The sequence below is a fragment of the Pleurodeles waltl genome, chromosome 10 (assembly GCF_031143425.1).
Source record: "Pleurodeles waltl isolate 20211129_DDA chromosome 10, aPleWal1.hap1.20221129, whole genome shotgun sequence".
NCBI classification, from domain to species: domain Eukaryota; kingdom Metazoa; phylum Chordata; class Amphibia; order Caudata; family Salamandridae; genus Pleurodeles; species Pleurodeles waltl.
Genome location: NC_090449.1, coordinates 892903107 through 892921780, shown reverse-complemented (window position 1 = coordinate 892921780; position 18674 = coordinate 892903107). Strand labels below are relative to the sequence as shown.

The following is an 18674-nucleotide window of genomic DNA, read 5'->3' as shown; positions in this document are numbered from 1 at the left end:
CCTATTTCCCATTGTTATTAGGGAAAGAGCATTGGCACTGGGGCCTGGTTAGCAGGAACCCAGTACTCATCAGTCAAAAAACATCAGTACAAGTGGCAAGAGGTGGGGGTAAACATGACAAAAAGGGACACTTTTCTACATTCATTAACTGCTGTCAAGAGATGTCGAAGTTATAGACAACTCAGAAAAACTGATAAGCAAGGAGTTCTTCACTTTAACTTTGTGATGTGGCGAGATCTTACTTAATTTGTTACAGTAATAGCAGTGTAAAAGGAAAGAGTGTAGACTTCATCTATACAGTGTTTTCGTTTTGTAAATCGCTAAGACATCTGTGCTTGTCTATAGTGCTAGGTTTGCAGATTTATATATATATTATACATCCACATTGAACCCACTCGAATTCTTCAATTGAAAAATATAGAGAATATGCTTTATATGTTGGACAAATGAAAACGTCAATAACAAAAAGGTTTGTTGTCTAACTGAATATCCTTTTTTTAATATCAAATGCAAGTTTTAAAGTTTGTTAAAGATTAATCCAGATCAAAATACAAGATTGCAGGAGAAATCATGTGCCTCAATATAATACACCAAAATACAAATCCAGTGTTAGTGGTACGTGGTGCTGTTTGTTGTAGCCTAACTTGTAATATTTAAATATATTAATGCTTATGAGACTTTTAAGATGACTTAATTGCTTAGGGGTTCCAGAAGGACTGAAACAACTGTATTTATGTATACAATTAGGAAAGCGAGTGGTGTTCCTGAAGAAGTTCCCTCTTGATGGAGAAAAGATTGGCAAAGAAGCATCTTTTTATGTTGTCCCGATAGCCGTGAAAGGTAAATTCTTACTGTTACATTATTCCTTCGAACTTTAAAAAAACTAAACTATTACTTTTAGTTTAGGTGCATACATTGATGTTTTACTGTGGGTTTTAAATAAATACTGTAGAAAACCTCAAGTGAATTTAAAATAGGGATTCTAGACTACTTAAATGATTTTGGTCACACCAACCACAAGTATCCTTAGCCTTTTCTTTAAAAGTCAGGAAAATGGGTAATATACAGCATGAGAAGAGAAAATAAGAATCATTGTAGCACGGAAATGTAACAAACATGACCTCCTTAAATGCCAGACACTGCATAATAGGGCTAGGAAAGCCATCAAGGATGCCAGATCCATCTTTGTATTCAGACTTTGACACTGATATGAAAAGAAACAAATGACTTGATAGCATTTATTACTAATAAGTAACATTGAATATGTTTCTAAATCCATTTAAACATGCATTTAAAATGTGTCTTTTGTGTGAAAAAAAAACTATTGTCAAGCTTTCGAAAAACACAGAGCAACTTTAACGTGGTTAATAGATGTGCATACTTCCCTTGTCCTTAAGAATCTTATTGGTAACTTATGGAACTAGTTAGCATGGGTAAATAGTATCATAAGGCTATATTAAGAGTAAGAAGACTTTTGGAATGCATAGGACAGAGCAGCAAATGGACGGTGCCCTAACTTCACTTGTAAGTTTTTGTGTTCCTCTCAATATGCCACATCTGTAGTGTTTTTCCCACTTCTCGAGGACACTTGTTTTGTGGTGTTTGGTTCTTGAGACCACCTCTGGTATGTTGGGTCAACTTCTGGTTGACTTTTAGTTTTTTTAAATTATTATATATATATATATATTTTTTTAACATTGCGTTCTGGTGTCCCAATGTGGAGTGCTGCTATTGGTGTTACATCCGAAATCTGTAACAGTTTATTTTTATTGTCGCAATCCACAAATAATAATGGGCTTCATGTAGCAGTGGTTATGCTGACAGTCCAAGCCTTTTGCAAGCAACACTAACCAAAATAACAGAAAACGGAACTGTTCATACTGACTTTTGACTGAGGACCTTACTGTGTAAGGCTAGCAATTAAAGTATATTGGTTAGGGGTCAAGCCCCTCGTCTGACTGGGTTCTCAACTTCCCACCCTGAATGCAATACCAGAAAATCCTCTGAATATTCCTTTATTCTGAAAAGGCCAGAAGTCAACTCAATGTGCATTGTAAAACACTTAAGTAAATAATCAGTGGATTCACATGGTTTTGAAACCTAGAAGTAAAATTGCTTTCACATGCACCTCCCAGTTATTTTTTTTTTAACTAATAGACAAACAGATAAATCTGGTTTCTCATTTGCAAAACCATTACATAGGTGTTAGAACTATGCTTCCACGTCCTTGATCTACATGCATTTAAAAAATAATGACCACTAGTTTGTCGTGTTAGTAAAAATCAGTTTTGTGTATCTTGTATCTCACCAAAGTGTACATTAGTTAGGGAATTGTTGTAGGTTCTTAGCTACACAGTCTTCTGTTTTCAGAGTTTGGGAACTTGAATTATTTTTTAGAGAATGGAGGGGTGAAGATTGACTCAAAGGGGCTCATTGAAGCAGAAGCATTTTAATGCACTGCATGATATGAATCCTGACACAAAGTACCTATGTAAGCCATTTCACCTGGTAAAAACTAGTTTGTTGCTGTAAATTAATTAATTAGATACAAAAAAAGGAGAACTAAGTGATTTGCTAAGACTAAGAGCCATACGTCTCTGTAAACAACCAGTCTTTTATATCAATGCTACAAATTTATTGCGTTCAGCAGTTGTGTGCCATAGAACAATGGATGTTTTTTAAGTTTGAAATAGGCATGCAGAGTTCTTGCCCCCCAGCTCACAACTCAGAGACCTTTGGTGGCCGCTAGACTCATACTTGCTCTAATACCCCATTGACAAGCAGAGTATAACCACCTAAGCGGGTAACCCCAGTGCTAACTATGAAGCTGAAGGAGTGATGTTGAATACACCTGCGCACTGGTACACTGGTTATGCGGATTTGACGGGGGAAAGAGGAGAAGAGACAGGTGAAGACCAAATAGGAAAGTGGAGAGGGAAACATCATTATTATGCTGATACTTGAAGAAACTGTTGTAAAAGTTAGCTGTAGCAGTAGCGGTGAGACCTTTCATCATTGATTCTGACACTCATCGACTAATGTAATAATGTGCAAATAGATTTACAATGATGGATTGATGTGGCATTTATGATGTTAAAACTTAAGTTTGCAATAAAATACAAAAATTAAAACATTGAAATAGCCATGTTCCTTCAGGGATGTAGAATTCTTATCGTCCGACGCCCGGGACATGTTGTTTGGGGTCAAGGGCAACACATTTTCATGTTTATTTTGTCCTTTGGACAAGTAGGCCAAACCCCCTGCCCCACAAACCCTTTGGCTGCCAGTGTACAGGGAAAGGAACTGTCTGCAGTTGAGTTAATGTGTGTCCATATGTTAATGCTGTTCGAACTTGTGTTTATGGTTCATTAATGGAAAGCCTTCATTGTTAGGGTGAGCACTGCAAATAAACGGTTTAGGTCACACTGTGTTACTGACAGAGGTTAGAGTAAAAATAATAAATGAAAGTGTACATGCATGTTTGAACAGTTTAACAATATGAGGCTAAGTATAATGCTCCCAGAATGCTCTCTTATTAGATGCAAATATTTGCAGAAGCTCGTAAGCAAGAGTGATTATTCTTTGCTTTCAAAATAAAATGTTCAGAAAAAATGCAGGAAGGAAAAAACCATTTGCCACTGTGACATTTTAGGTGTTATTTCTTTGAAGCATCATTTAGTAAAATGTGTTGATGCATGCTAGTATTTCCCAAAAATATTCCTTATGGAAAATCAGTGTAACCATTTTCAACAAGATTATGGGGAGCATGAAAATAAACAAGCACTGGCAAAACCAACTGATCCAATATTTTTGTTGATAGTCTTTTGGTTTTGTCAATGCATGTCTTGTTTTGACATGGCTTTTGTAGCACTTTATTGTTGGGAGAGCTGCCTGGCCCTCACCATTGTAACAAAAAGGATTTTGGTCTAAAAAAGCACGCATTGCCACTAGTGGCATATCAAAGCCCCCGCAGCCCCCCTCTACGGGGCCTCCCTCAGCACAGCACTTGCCCTTAGCAGGACTGAATAAGGGGGACCCTCCATGTTCTTTGAAGGGTGGCGTCTCCATTTGTGTAACACCACTGATTGCCACAGTAGTTCCTCGCACTGAACAAAATTACTTTGTGTGCCAACATGCTCCTTGTGGAAGAGCAGAATGCAATCATTCAAAGTAAAGACAGCCGATAAAAAAAGAAATAGAAGTTTAATAAAAACAGAATGTCTTTGTTAACGCCAGACCTAATTAGGGTCCCAATTCTTAAAGAAAGTCACAAGTGCACCTATGGTATATGTCTTTGAATTAGTGGCTTTCATGAATTCCCAAGAACTTACAGAAGTTGACCAGGAAATCGTATTGCTAGAAGATATTTGTGAACTGTATTTTAACACAAGCAAATATGCATATGTAGATTTGCTCATGTGAAAATCTATTGAGCGTTTACAAGTTCACTTTCCCTCCAACTACTTTTTTCCCAACCCTGGAAGAACTTTACTTCTGCCATTGTCAGAAGTAAATTGCCAACCTCTCATTATGGGAAAAGATTAGAGAAGAGCTGGTGAAAATCCTTAAAACATGCAACTTAGTAGGTTTACAGACTCAAAGGCATTCCAGCCCTGGAACAATTGCTTACTGCTTCCTCCTGCCCCAGTATGTAGATCTGCGGAAAGGTGGAAAATAAAGATTGAAATTGAATCTATTCAAGACCTACTACAGTAGTAGCCCTGGCATAATCAGGGAGGCTATTATCAGAGCTCTTACATAATGAGATTGCTGCCATAATTTGTTCTCCCACTACGTGGCACAAAAGGGACAAGTAGATTTTTTCACAGGACAAGCAGATCTAAGAAGCAACCTGTCCCATGGACAAGTATATATTTTATTAAATTCCACACCCCTGGGATTCCTTCAAAGGTTTGATGTATTACTTCAGTTAGGACCATTTGAAATTATTGTGATGCTTAAAGTTGCCTTTCTATGACCATAAACCGGAGCACATTGGGATCAGTACAGAAATGGAATACACATGATTAAAGTTTATGAAACGGTAGAAATAAGCCTTCCTATCTACCAACCAAGGTTGGTTATTTCAAAATGTACAGCATTACGGTACAGTTATAACACCAAAAATTATAATATTCTCATTTTTATAAACTTAACTTGTTTGATGAAACATAAGCCCTTTCTGTAATTACCATGCAGGTTGCTAAACAGATGCATTACTTAAAGAAAAAAGAGAGACTGTAATTTTTTATTTTTTTTTGTCTTTTCCTTTTTCAGATAATACCAAGCACTCCTACAACCCTGGGAACCCTATTTTCTACTGTCTACAAGATATCATGAGGGTTTGCAGTGAATCCAGCACTCATTTTTCTGCGCTAACTGCAAGGATGTTAATTGCTTTGGACAAGTATGACTTTAAATTTACATATTTTGTATGTGAACAAATTGTGTTTTTACTCTTATTTTCACCTACCAATTGCACTTTTGTGCTGTCAATTCAGAGGATTTTGCCTATCAAAACATTTAATTTACTCTGATAGCTGTTTCTCCTAAAGATATTAAAGCACATATAAAGGATGTTTTATATCTCTATTTGTACCCTTTACAGCGTCGGCACTGACCTTGTTCCAGATTCCCCTAATTTTATATTTAGTGCTAAATGAAGGGTATCTCACTTTCCTTTCACTGTTTTGTAGCTGAAGTGAATGTAGTGCCATACATGACAATAGAACTGAATCAGCAGTACCCCGCCTGAAATTTCCTGTGATTCAATAGATATCAATAAGGAAAATACTTTTTTCCGATTTTGTTTTCAAAATCTTCCACCTTCCTGATTTAAAAGGTTGGCATGTATGCAATAGCGGCTATGATGTTGAACACAGATTTTACTGGTTTCCTTAGAACATCCTTATTTAAGGTTTAACCTAGAGAAAGGGATGCTTTATGGAATATTCAGATTGTTGTAATTATATTGGACTGCAAGAAAAGCAATGGCTTTTGTCATAGCTTGAGATAATTGTTCAGGGTCTCTTAGGGATATTATGCATCATAGTGTCCACATTTGTACATAGCACAAAACCACCAGATAGTAATTCCAGATTGTTTTGGGTCCCCATTATACACATCTGTCGTCGGGATATATTCATGGGTTAAGCCATTTGTGTTATTCCCCCCACCTCAGTTTGTTAAATTGAAGATGGTTAGCACTTTATGCATGGTTAAATATCTTTCAGCAGTCCTTGGCCCCAGTCACTTCTGGCTTCAAGCAACTGTCTGTCATTGTAGCCAAATTGCTGTGTTTGATCTATTTTACACTGAAGTTCACATTGTTTGTTTATAGGCGTCTCGCTAGGAAAATGCTTTATATCACTGTTAAAGTCGAGATATCACTGTAAGAGCCAAAACCAGGTCTGATTTAGTCCTTTATGTCAGTTTACGTCTTGTGCTTGACATTACTTGTTAGTACTTTTGTTAGACTAAAGCAAAAGCACAACACACAACTGTCTAGTTTCTTATCTTTATTTTGGAAACCGTAGCATGTCTTAACCAAGTTTAGCTCATGGTACTGAGCATGTCATGAAAGAGGCCGGATATGATGAATTATTTTTTGGTGCCCACTTTGCTTGTGAGCTATAGGGTGCTAGGTTGATCAGCTCCACGGTGGGCTGGTAGACATGCTCGGAGATTGTTTAGTTGTGTTGATTAATTAAGATTTAGCATATATTTTATCCTACTGTGTGCAGATCCTTGCATGGATTATATGAGCTAGCCTGATGCACTCTGTTAGAATTATTTGAGAGTTTATGCATATGTTACACATGTATCACATATATTACATTTCATTCTGTATCACTGTTAACCAGCATTGAAATTTGAAGCACGGCTGTGAAGTTTATCATAAAGATGCTTCCTTTTATTTCAAACAGGTGGTTAGATGAACAGCACACAAAATCCCATGCCATCCCTGCTTTATTTAGACCTTCTCCTCTTGAGCGGATAAAAACCAATGTCACAAACCCTGCATATGGTGTTGAAGCTAAAAAGACAGATAGCACCCTACACATGGGATACACTGCATTGGAAATAAAAAGTAAAATGATGACTCTAGAGAAAGCAGACATGTGTGTCTACAACCCTTTGTTTGGATCAGATCTTCAGTATACCAATCGGGTAAGTCTTTAACAAAATGGTAACTTGTTTTGATCTCTTTATAAAACTAGGTGGTAACTTGTCTTATAGCTAGAAGCCAGATGTTCCAAAGTTATTTTAGAATCCAACAAGGAGCTTGCATTGGTAATTATATTATAAATCGTATTACAAACCAGATACACTTCTGTTGAAGTTTGTAGTGGGAGACTTAATTTTCCAGTCCCAAACAATCTAGCATTTTATTTTTACATTCAAAAAGTTCACTACTAATATTGTTTTATTTCACTTCTTCAAATTGTAGATCTTTCTGGATACTTGAGAATCAAAACTGATTGGATCCCTCACTTGTAGTACCATTTATGGTACTGTTTTTTGTACTCGTTAAAATAAGTGACAGTTAGAAAAAGGTGAACTAGTGAAGTGGAGTTTACCTTTACCGGCATTACATCCATCAGTGATAATATTAAATCCCACTGATCCTTTCACTAAAACCTTTTTAAAGTACTTTTTATTAAGCGTTTTCAGCGTATACAATACAGAAGACAACAGATTAAACAATTGCCCTTAATATTAACAATAATGCAGGTCCCATATCAAGGTACACACACATAGTCATGATTGTGAGAAAGATAACAGTCCATCCCATCACGAAGCATGCCCCACCTGAATCTCTTCAGGTAGTGTCAAAAAGGTATGCAGTCATGGGTCACCAGAAGTCTTAGGGGCGCAAGGCTCTCTGTAGCTTTTCTGCATAGGTCTCCATCTGGTCTCGACGTTATGCGATGTCCCAGAACCTCTGTCTCAGTGTTGGGCATGGTTTATTCCACAGTGAGTAGCCACCCACCACTTGGCCAGTAATAGGTTGGCATGCTGCAGTGGTTTAACATACCCCAGGAGAGAGGTGCGTGAGTCACAGGGTATATGTTCCAGCATCACATCTGATATTCTCAACGTGACTTGTTCCCAATACTGATAAATCTTGGCACATCCTCAGGACAGATGCAGAAAATCTTCACCCGATGCAGCTCACCTCACACAATTATCAAGTTCAAGCCCATATCTAGAGAGTTGTGTTGGTATGTAATACTTCTGCTGCAGAAATTTGAAATGTATCATTTGTAAATTACCATTAGATGTGAGCTTCCCTGTTAAGGTGCAGCAAAAAGTCCACTCTGTCCTACTGAGTGGAGGGTCTAGGATGGCATTTTACTTGTCTAACAGTGCACTAATGTTCTTTGACTCATTGGATTGTGCTGCAGTGTAAAGATTAGTGATAAGACCGGTTCATCTGAGCAGGGTCTGAAGTGATTGCAAGCTGGGGGAGCTTGCGGGAACAGCAGGTAGAGCTCCTGCAAGGCTTCCCTTAGTCTCAACTAGGTGTCTCCCAACATCTTAAGGCCCACCTTGGACAAAAGGCCAGTGCTCTTGGTTCCTGCATGACGGACAGGGCTGGATGATGTACTAGCGGAATTGCTGGGGCATACAGTGGTTGCTTGCCTGCCTGTTCGCCCAGTGTTTGTCAGGCTCTTAAGGTGCAATGAAAGGTATTAATCCTACCACAAGCCACTTCTACCCGTGTATGTGAAAGCAGCATATGTAGTGGTATGGGATACATGTCATCATGTTCAATTGCTAAATGTGGAGTGTATTATGAGGGTGCACCCACTAATGTGTGTGCTGCACTTGTGCACGCAAGTAGTATAGATAGCTATTAATAGCATTAAAACCGCCCTGGTCATTGGGGAGTATGAGCTGGCTCCAGGGGATCCTCTGCCTTTAACCCGCCCATGCAAGCAATATCAGAAAATATTTAATGTTTTCAAGAAGGCCTGTGTAGGGGGCACCAGTATATTGATAAATCATCACCACTACACGGTCAGCCAAGGACAGCGGAAGAGTTGACCATCGCTGTACCCAATCCTCAAGTTTTGAGACCGCCCTACCGTAGTTATAGCTGATCATTAATTTTTGGATCTCTATGCACTTAACAGGATCTGAGCACCATTGCAAGGGGTATTCTGTAGCATACCGTTCAGTGCTTGTAGTAAGGGGCAGTAAATGCGTTTTCCCCCAGCTAATATTTAAACTGGACTGACGCTCAAACCGCAGATATTCACGGATGAGTGATGTTAGGTGAGTCTCTGGGTCACGAACATATGGAACTAAGTCTTCTTCATATAGTGATATAGCTCACTGGTGGAGTCAAAATCTTAAGGCTGCTGCAGCATGATGTTGTCTAATCACACAGGCTAAATGCTCTAGAGCTAAGGCAAAGAGAATCTGTGACAAGGGACAGCCCTGCCATGTGCCTCTGTGCACCTTGCTGGGATCTGAGTTAAGACCATTAAAGCGCACCTTAACGACCGGATCTGTATACAGCAGCTATAGCCATCTAAGGAAAGAGGAGGGAATTCCTGTCCTCTATAGAATAGTAAACATGTATGTCCAGGCAATAGAATTGAACACCTTAGCGGCGTCCATCAGGATTGCTGCAGATTTCCCTGAGAAGTCTAAATAGTGTAATATGGCAAAGATAGTGCAGAGATTCGGTTTAGTGGATCTGTGTTCTGGGCAGATGGCAAACATGTTTAGTGGATCGGGTGGGGATAAGTCCCTCCTGGTCAGGCAAAACCATGTTAGTGAGGAGCGGCTGGTGCCTAATTGCTAGTAATTTAGCTACATTTTTAGTGTCAATGTAGGTAATGGACTGTGGTCGATAGGATTCACATTGTTCAGGTGGTTTATCAGCTTTCAATAGCCTACGGTTGATGAGTGCTTCTCTGAGAGTGTGGGGCAGCTTCTATGCAGTATAGGCTTCCTCAGATATTCTGTGCAGATGGGGGGGCAAGCAGGTCAGCAAATTCTTTGTGGAACTCACCTGGTATACCATCTATCCCAGGGACTTTACCATTAGGTAGGGCACGTATGACCTCTTTAATTTCTTCAGCAGTAAGGGGCTGGGTGAGATATTCCCTCTGGCCCTGTGAAAGTGAGGCCAAATCAATATCCTCTAGGTAATTAGTTAGCTCAGCAGCAGGCATTGTTAGTCGTACAATGCTGCATAGAATGCTTAAAACTCCACCAGAATGGGCAGGTGTCAAAACACAGTGTGCCATCTGGCTTATTTACACAGACTAAATAAGTTTGTGCCCTAGGGTCCATGTGCTTACTAGCCAATGCCTGCCCAGGACTCCCCCCCTCGCCATACGCTCTTGTGATGTGCCTGCATGAGAGATGACGTTACTCCTGGTCTGCTGTGTCATTAAAGGCTGTAACCTGTTTCCGGATAGATGCCGGAGTGCTACTCTTTGGGTGCATCTCATAGCGCCGCTCCACATCGTGCAGGGTGGCCTCTATCCTCCGTAATTGAGCCCGGATGTCTTTCAGGATACCCCCTGCACAACAATGTAAACCCCTGGGGGATGGACAGTGTCCTATGTACCGGAGCGTGGTCTGACAGTGTTCTGGGCAGATGACAAACATCTCCCACCCAGGTTTGGATGTGGAATAAGAGGAGGCCGTGCGATCTCCCACCCACTTTGCTCCCACCCTGCCAGCGGCATGTCCCGGTAATTGCGTTTCCTGTAAGACAGCAACAAGCACATGATGGTGGTCTAGGAATGCCAACACCTGCTGAGTTTTCTTAGAATTAGTCCCCTAACATTCCATGACATGAAAGTTAGTGGGGCCGTGATTAATCTATTACTGTTGCTTATGCCTCCAGCGTGTCAACTCGTGTATAGAGACTATGTGTGACACCTCTCTGTGGTGCACTGAACAAACACATTAAATGGGCAAATACAATAGAGCCAAAATACCCTCCCACTTTAACATCCCCAACTTGCTAAAGGCACATTCCCACAAGACCAGTCACTCCAATGTCATTGACAATGAAACATTTCCCCTATCACAAAAATTAAACAGGGTGCCATTGTTGAGGGGGCAGGTAGAGATCTAGTTAGCCTCCCGGTGGATGGAGGTGACCGACAATCAGAATTTTTTAATGAGCACCAAGGCTGTACCATGATATTGTGCAGAAGGGTGGCATAGGAAATGAATGTTCCACCTAGGACTTCAATGGGAGGCAACCCCAAGTGCCCAAACCCCACCACCATTTAACATTATAACCCAGTACCAGTCATGATGTCTTATCTGATGATGGTTCATGGCCAAGTCCTGCGTTCTTTGCGAAGTCCTCCAACTCTTCCTCAGACAGAGGCATCAGTAGGAGCTACTTTGCCGGCAAGGCCTCCAGCTTCCCCCCAGAGATCAAGGTCTCCTCAGTCCAAGTCAAGATCTCAACATAGATCATGAACGAGCTACTTCCAGACCTTGTCTTCATTGTTCTCGGCACTCCTCATCCAGATGCTCTACAGAGCGCAGACAGATAGCATCCTGGGTCCAGATCCAGAACTAGGTCATGATCTAAAGAGAGGTCATTTTATTCCACCTTTTCCTCTAGTACTGGAAGATACTCACCAACACTGACTAATTCTCACCAGCCAAGGTTCTCTCCACTTGATGACATCAACACGTTTCATGAAGACCTACAAAACGGAATATTTAATTGGCTGCTCCATCGTCAGCTGCATTGGTGACATTTGAAACTCTTCACCAACATTCAGCATCAAGACCCCTTCTGCCTCTAGTTCTAGGTTTACCAGAACCAGCCTTGGAACCTTCCCTTCCACCAGCTGCAGCCAAAACAGGTCTGTCCAAGCTTCAGAAAACAATATAAACCTCTGGAGCAGGACCCCTTTGTTCCTACAAACAGATCCGCCTCCTTAGTCAGCTGTGATTTTGGCTGAGAAGAAACTTCACACAACTGATCCTTCTTCCACACTTCCACCAGACAAGGAAATCAGGAAACTTGACTTAGTGGGGCACGAAGTGTGCGGCACAGCTACCATATGAAAGCGGCAAGTGCATCTGCAATCCTACGCAGGTTAGACAGAGCCTTATGAGACTCCCTGCAGCAGTTTGTAGATGACTTCCCAAGAAACCGTACATAGGACTTTATAGAAATCATGAATGAAGACATGATGGTTTCTAAATGAGTGATCAACGCTGCTGCTGATTCACGTTTGCTGGCAGCCCATGGTTACTGTCAAGAATTGGCTTTTAGGTGACATTCTTGGCTTCGTCTCACTACGCTCAAACAGGAATCTCTGCAGAGAATACGACCTTCCTTTCTCTGGGAACACTCTGTGGGGAAAAAGCCTCTTTTTGACATGGTTACCCGCACTTTGTTCCTGGTATCTGGTGTGATTTCAACTGAAAATACACTGGGTTCCTGCTAACGAGGTCCCAAGTGCAAGATCTCTTTTCCAAAACTGCACAGGTGTTTCCCCAGTTGGAAAACCCTTTAGCACTCTCTGTAAGTCCCTTGTAAATGGTACCCATGGTACTAGGGCCTGGGGTACTAAAGAGGGTTCCTAAACATAAATTGTGCCACCCTAAGGGACCAAGCACATGGCAGGCTGCCATTGCAGGCTGCGTGTCTTGGTGCAGACAAAAGTGAAAACATGACATGGCACACAACCTGTGTGCGATGTCCTCTAACCCTGCATGCAATATAAGTAACTCACCCCTCTAGCAGGTCTTACAGCCCTAAGGCAGGGTACATTATATTGCATGTGAGGACATATCCGTGCGAGCAGACATACCCGTTTTGTCTTTGTTGATTGTCAGACCAAGGAAACCATTTCAAATGCATGTGCTGGGCACTGTTCAGCATGAGTTCCCCAGCTACATGATGGCTTCACTGAAGATAGGGATGTTTGGTATCAAACATCTCGTATTGGTGAACCCATACTGATGCTAGTGTTGGATGTGCCAATAAATGCACTCGGAGGGCACCTTGGAGATGCCCCCTGAAGCCCTACGAGCCTCTGGTGTGCTCACTGGCCTGTTTGCCAGCCTGCCACCCAAGACACCGTTCTGGACCCCTAGGGAGAGAGCCTTCTGCTGTCAGGAGGCCCAGAGCAAAAGCTTGTCCGGGATCACGGTGTAGCACCCCCTACACAGGATGACCTGCTGATTAGCCTTCCTAAGGCGGCAAGCCTCAAAGGGCTGTCACCTTTGAAATGCAAATCTGGCCCCCACTTACAGGAGAGGAAGCCACCCCCGTGTCAGGAGCCTATTTGTCACGCGGGCAGGTGATAAAAATAGCTAGTCAGGTAGGCATGATACCTCCAGGCTAGTACCACCCCTAAAGTGGATTACTGCAAAGTGAACCCGATTTTTCAGAGGTAGCCATTTTTGAGATGGTGTACCTAGGAATTCTGGGACAGGGGTGTGCACACTTCCCACAGGAGTTGGTCATATAGGGGACGTAGTAACCCCAAGGGATAGTAGCCCATTGGCTCCTGCCCTTCACACTCCTAATGCCCCTAAATTCACTATTTAGGGGAGCGCCGGGCACCAAAGAAACAGATCCTCATGACCTAAGAGGACCAAAGACACTGAAGAGCTGCAATAGCAGATGAGGAGAAAAGAAGCAGTTGACCTGGTATCAACCCCACCAGTCTGTCTGCATCCCTTGTTGAAATCTGCACTAAAGTCGACTTGTCCTGCAGCTGTGACTCGGGAGGACTGCCTGCCTTCAAAACAGACTCTGGACCTCTTGTGAACTGCTGGGACTCTGAAGCCTCTGAAACCGCCAAAACCCGACACCAGAAGTCACCACTGCAGCCACTGTCTCTGATCTGAGTTGAAGTGGACTACCGGTGCCCACAAGGTTCCCCAGCCCTCCAGAGTCCGAGTCCATGGTGGTTTCTCCCCTCTTAAACTCCTCAACATGGCCTTCAGCCTCTGCACAAAGCCCCCCGCGACCACTCAGCTCAGAAAAACCCCACACATAAGGACATCTCTGCACCCGTCGCCCTTGAACCTTGGAAAAGAGGACCAAAGGCCTACCTGTACCTGAGCAATGTGAGACCCGAGCCCCACTGGTGGTTCAGCCCGACTGTCCTCCTGGCCAGAGCCTGCAATCTATTTTTGCAGTGACCGACCTCAGTAGGAATGCACTGGGTACCCAACACTGTTTTGCACTCTGCACCCGGCTGCCCCCAAGCTGCTGAGGGTGTACTGTTGGTGCTGACAAGGACTTTGCCTACCACTCACCGTAAACCCTAGGAGATTGGTCTTGAAAGTCGCTGAACTCTACCTGTTTGCTGAATGTGTTTGTTCCTCCCATAGGATACAATTGCAGAAGTCAGAAACTGCACACTTGACCACTTTCTAAAGTTAAAAGAATTCCTATTTAAACATGTTCTTACCTAAATGATTTTTCTCTGATGCCTAAAATATATAAAGATACATGCTATTTTTATAAATTGGTATGGGTCTCCTTCTTGAGTTGTGTGTCTAATTTATTGACTATTGTGTGTATTTGTAGATGTCTTGCACTCCTCAGTGTTAAGCCTAAGGCTGCTTGACCACACTACCCCTAAATATAGCACCACTTTGGGATTGCATAGCAAGCCCTGTCCACTCACTGGAGAACCCCTGGACCCTTTACACAGTATTTGCATACCACATAAAGGGCCAGCTTCTTACACACTCTGTTTGGGAGTCATGCAGATGAAGAAATGTATGAAGACTGAGATGAAGACCTTGAAGGCAGTTGGTCTGGAGAAACGTAAGCAGCAAAGAAACCATCCTTACAAACCTTTCGAGAGGCATTTCAATCGACAGAGGGTTCAGACCCCTCTGTGATTGCAAGGACACCACCAATTGAAGCTGCAAATACCTGTACAGCAACACCAAAGGTGTCAACCAAGGGGAAGAGGTGACTTACAGGCTCCAAATAATGAGCCTTTCTTTGCCTTTCTTTGCCTTTCTTCTGTTAGCTGCTCCAGAAGGGGAAAATATTTCAGAATATGTAACAGAGTGCAAATCCATCACAAAAGATGCCTGGGTTCTGAATATTGTACAGAATGGTTATTGCCTCAGATTCACCAGTCCCCCACCATATATTACATCAAAATCATCCAGTCAACATTTAAGGTGCTAAGATCAGAAGTGATCATTGTTCTGTAGAGACAAGCAGTGGAGCTTGTACCTACCAACAAACGGGAGTGGAGATTTATTTCCGTTATGTCTTGGTGAAAAAGAAAGGTCGCTAACAAATGGATACAGAGAGAAAATTTCAGAATGCTAGCATTACATCAAATTTATCCTCAAATTCATCAAGGAGACTGGTTGCGTTCCATAGATCTTCAAGATACTTACTTTCACATTCCAGTAGCAAAAAATCACTGCAGGTTTCTGAGATTTGTAGTAGAAAACAATCACTACCAGTACAAAGTACTTCTTTTTGGCCCCAAATCGTCTCCCAGAACTTTTTCGAAGTGCATGGCAGTGGTTGCCCATATCTCAGGAAACTCAGAATATTCATCTATCCATATCTAGATGACTGGTTTATTAAGGCGTCAGCACAACAACAAGCACAACATCATTATTAAATAACTATCTCTGCTCTGAGTCGGTCAGGTCTTCATGTCAGTCACCAGAAATCAAGCTCCATGCCAGTTAGGTCACTTTGTTTTCTAGGAGCAACTATCAACACTATAAAATCAAAAGTGTATCCTTCACAGGAGGGACTTTTATCCATACGTCTGAAATATCAGTCCCTCAGGAAACTCTCTCATCCAATAATGAGAAAAGTGTCATCTCTTCTATGATCGATGGCCTCTTGAATATTTGACGACAAATACCCATCTCTATATGAAATCACTACAAGAGTGTCTGGAGTACCAGTGGAATCAATGCCCAGGCAATTGAGAATACAGATCACACTCTCTCTCATAGTGAGGCAATCTATCAAATGGTGGTGCAAGTCGAAAAGTCTCCTACAAGGGATGCCTTTCAGTCAAGATGCTCCCTCTCAGATAATGGTGACTGATGCCTTTCTGTTAAAACGTCTTTTTTCGAAGTCCCAGTCATTAAACACTTCCTAGAGGGTATGAAGAATGTTTTTCCTCCACTACTCCTTCCTTTCCTTCCTTAGAAATTGAATGTAGTACTCTTGTGTCTCCTGGCGCCTCCTTGAACCCATTCACAAAGCCTCCTTACAACACCTTCCTTGGAAAATGACTTTCCTAGTTGCTATCACGTCAGCATGTAGAGTTAGTGAGATTCAAGCTTTATGTGCTCATGAACAATATACAGTATTCCATAGCAGTAAGATGGTTATGAAGACTCATCTGAAATTCTTACCCAAAGTTGTTTAGATTTTCACATTAAACAATCCATTAGTTTGCCTACATTCTTTTAGCATCCTTCCAATTAGACAGCGTAGGAAAGTGCCCTCTTTCTTGGCATAGTTACCCCCATTTTCTGGCTGTTGTCAGTGTGTTTGACTGCCTTCACTTGGATCCTGCTAACCAGGACCCCAGTGATTATGCTCTCTGCTCCAAATTTGGCTGCTACTAACCTTTTCTCCCTACAATTGGCATACTGGTGCCCCCATGTAAGTCCCTAGTATATGGTACGTAGGTATCCAGGGCATTGGGGTGCCAGGGGATCTTTGTGAGCTCAGCAGTTATTCTGCCACCCATAGGAAGCACATGCAAAGGGTTCTGCAGGCCTGCCATTGCAGTCTGCGTGAACCAGGTGCATGCACCGGGTTTCACTACAGGTCACTGCACCAGGTCACTGTAAGTCACCCCTATGGTAGACCCTCGCAGACCAGAGGGCAGAGTGCAGGTACCAGTGTGTGAGGGTACCCCTGCACTAGCAGAGGTGCCCCCACAAACTCCAGCTCCATTTTACTGGACTTTGTGAGTACAGGGAAGCTATTTTACACGTATACTGGACATAGGTCACTACCTATGTCCAGCTACATAATGGTAACTCCGAAACTGGACATCTTTGGTATCAAACACGTCTAAATCATACCCCAATACTGTTGGAACTATTGGAAGTATGATTCCATGCACTCTTGGGGCTCCTTAGAGGACCCCCAGCATTGCTACCACCAGTCTTACAGGGTTTTCCCAGGCAGCCCAGCTGCTGCCACCCCCCAGACGGGTTACTGCCCTCCTGCTGCTTGATCTGATCAAGCCCAGGAAGGCAGAACAAAGGATTTTCTTTGGGAGAGGAGGTAACACCCTTTCCCTTTGGAAATAGGTGTGACTGACTTGGGAGGGGTAGCCTCCCCAAGCCACCGGTTTTGCTTTGAAGGGCACATTTGGTGCCCTCCGTGCATAAACCAGTTCACATCAGTTAAGGGACCCCAGTCCCTGCTATGGTGCGAAACTGGACAATGGAAAAGGGAGTGACCACTCCCCTGTCCATCACCACCCCAGGGGTGGTGCCCAGAGCTCCTCCAGAGGGTCCCTGGGTTCCGCCATCTTGATTCCAAGGGTGGCAGTGAACTCTGGGAGCATCTGAGTGGCCAGGCAAGGCAGGTGACGTCAAAGGCACCCTCTTGATAGGTAGTTACTGTAGGAGGCTGGCCTGGCTTGTAGTGGGTACCAGAGGTGCTTACACCTTGTGCCAGGTCCAGTTATCCCTTATTAGTGTTGAAGAGGTGTTTTTAGCAGCTTAGGCTGATAGAAGGTAGCTATGGCAAAGCAGCTTAGGCTGAACTAGGAGACAAGTAAAGCTCCTACTATACCACTGGTGTCATATGCACAATATCATAAGAAAACACAATACACAGAAGTACTAAAAATAAAGGTACTTTATTTTTATGACAATATGCCAAAAGTATCTCAGTGAGTACCCTCAGTATGAGGATAAGATACATACAAAAGATATATGTACACAAACCAAAATTATGCAGATAATAGCAAAAGGAAGTAATGCAAGCAATGTAAAGTTACAGTAGATTGCAATAGGAGCACATAGGTATAGGGGCAACACAAACCATATACTCCAAAAGTGGAATGCGAACCACGAATGGACCCCAAACCTATGTGAGCTTGTAGAGGGTCGCTGGGACTGTAAGAAAACAGTGAGGGTTAGAAAAATAGCCCACCCCAAGAGCCTGAAAGGTAGATGTAAAGTGCACCTACTACCCCCAGAGAGCACAGAAGTCGTGATAGGGGGATTCTGCAGGAAGAACAAACACCAGCAATGCAACAACAGTGGATTTCCGGACCTGAGTACCTGTAAGACAAGGGGTCCAAGTCCAAGAGTCGCAACAGTGTCGAGAGTGGGCAGGAGCCCAAGAAATGCCAGCTGAGAGTGCAAGGAAGCTGCCACCTGTTGGAAGAAGCTTGGTGTTCTGCAAGAACGAAGAGGACTAGGAACTTCCCCTTGGAGGATGGATGTCCCACTTCGTGAAGAAGCTTGCAGAGGTGTTCCCATGCAGAAAGACCGCAAACAAGACTTGCTAGCTGCAAGGGTCACAGTTAGTGGTTTTGGATGCTGCTGTGGCCCAGGAGGGACCAACTTGTCGCCACTTGGATGAGGAGACAGAGGGGGCGCCCAGCAAGTCAGGGAGCCCTCACAGAAGCAGGCAGCACCCGCAGAAGTACCTGAACAGGCACTTAGAAGAAAAGTGAACCGGAGTC

The 18674-nt window shown here is 42.7% G+C and overlaps 1 protein-coding gene across 2 annotated transcripts in view; it reads left to right on the top strand.

The window, feature by feature from the left end:
- KRIT1 (KRIT1 ankyrin repeat containing) overlaps positions 1-18674 on the top strand; it is a 449032-nt gene that overhangs the window by 58221 nt on the left and 372137 nt on the right. For both annotated transcript variants that reach the window (XM_069211631.1, XM_069211630.1), the window contains 3 exons: positions 748-840; positions 5278-5407; positions 6927-7170. In XM_069211631.1, the coding sequence (XP_069067732.1) occupies positions 5337-5407; positions 6927-7170 (315 nt within the window). In that variant the 5' untranslated portion in view covers positions 748-840; positions 5278-5336. The remainder of the gene's footprint in view (positions 1-747; positions 841-5277; positions 5408-6926; positions 7171-18674) is intronic.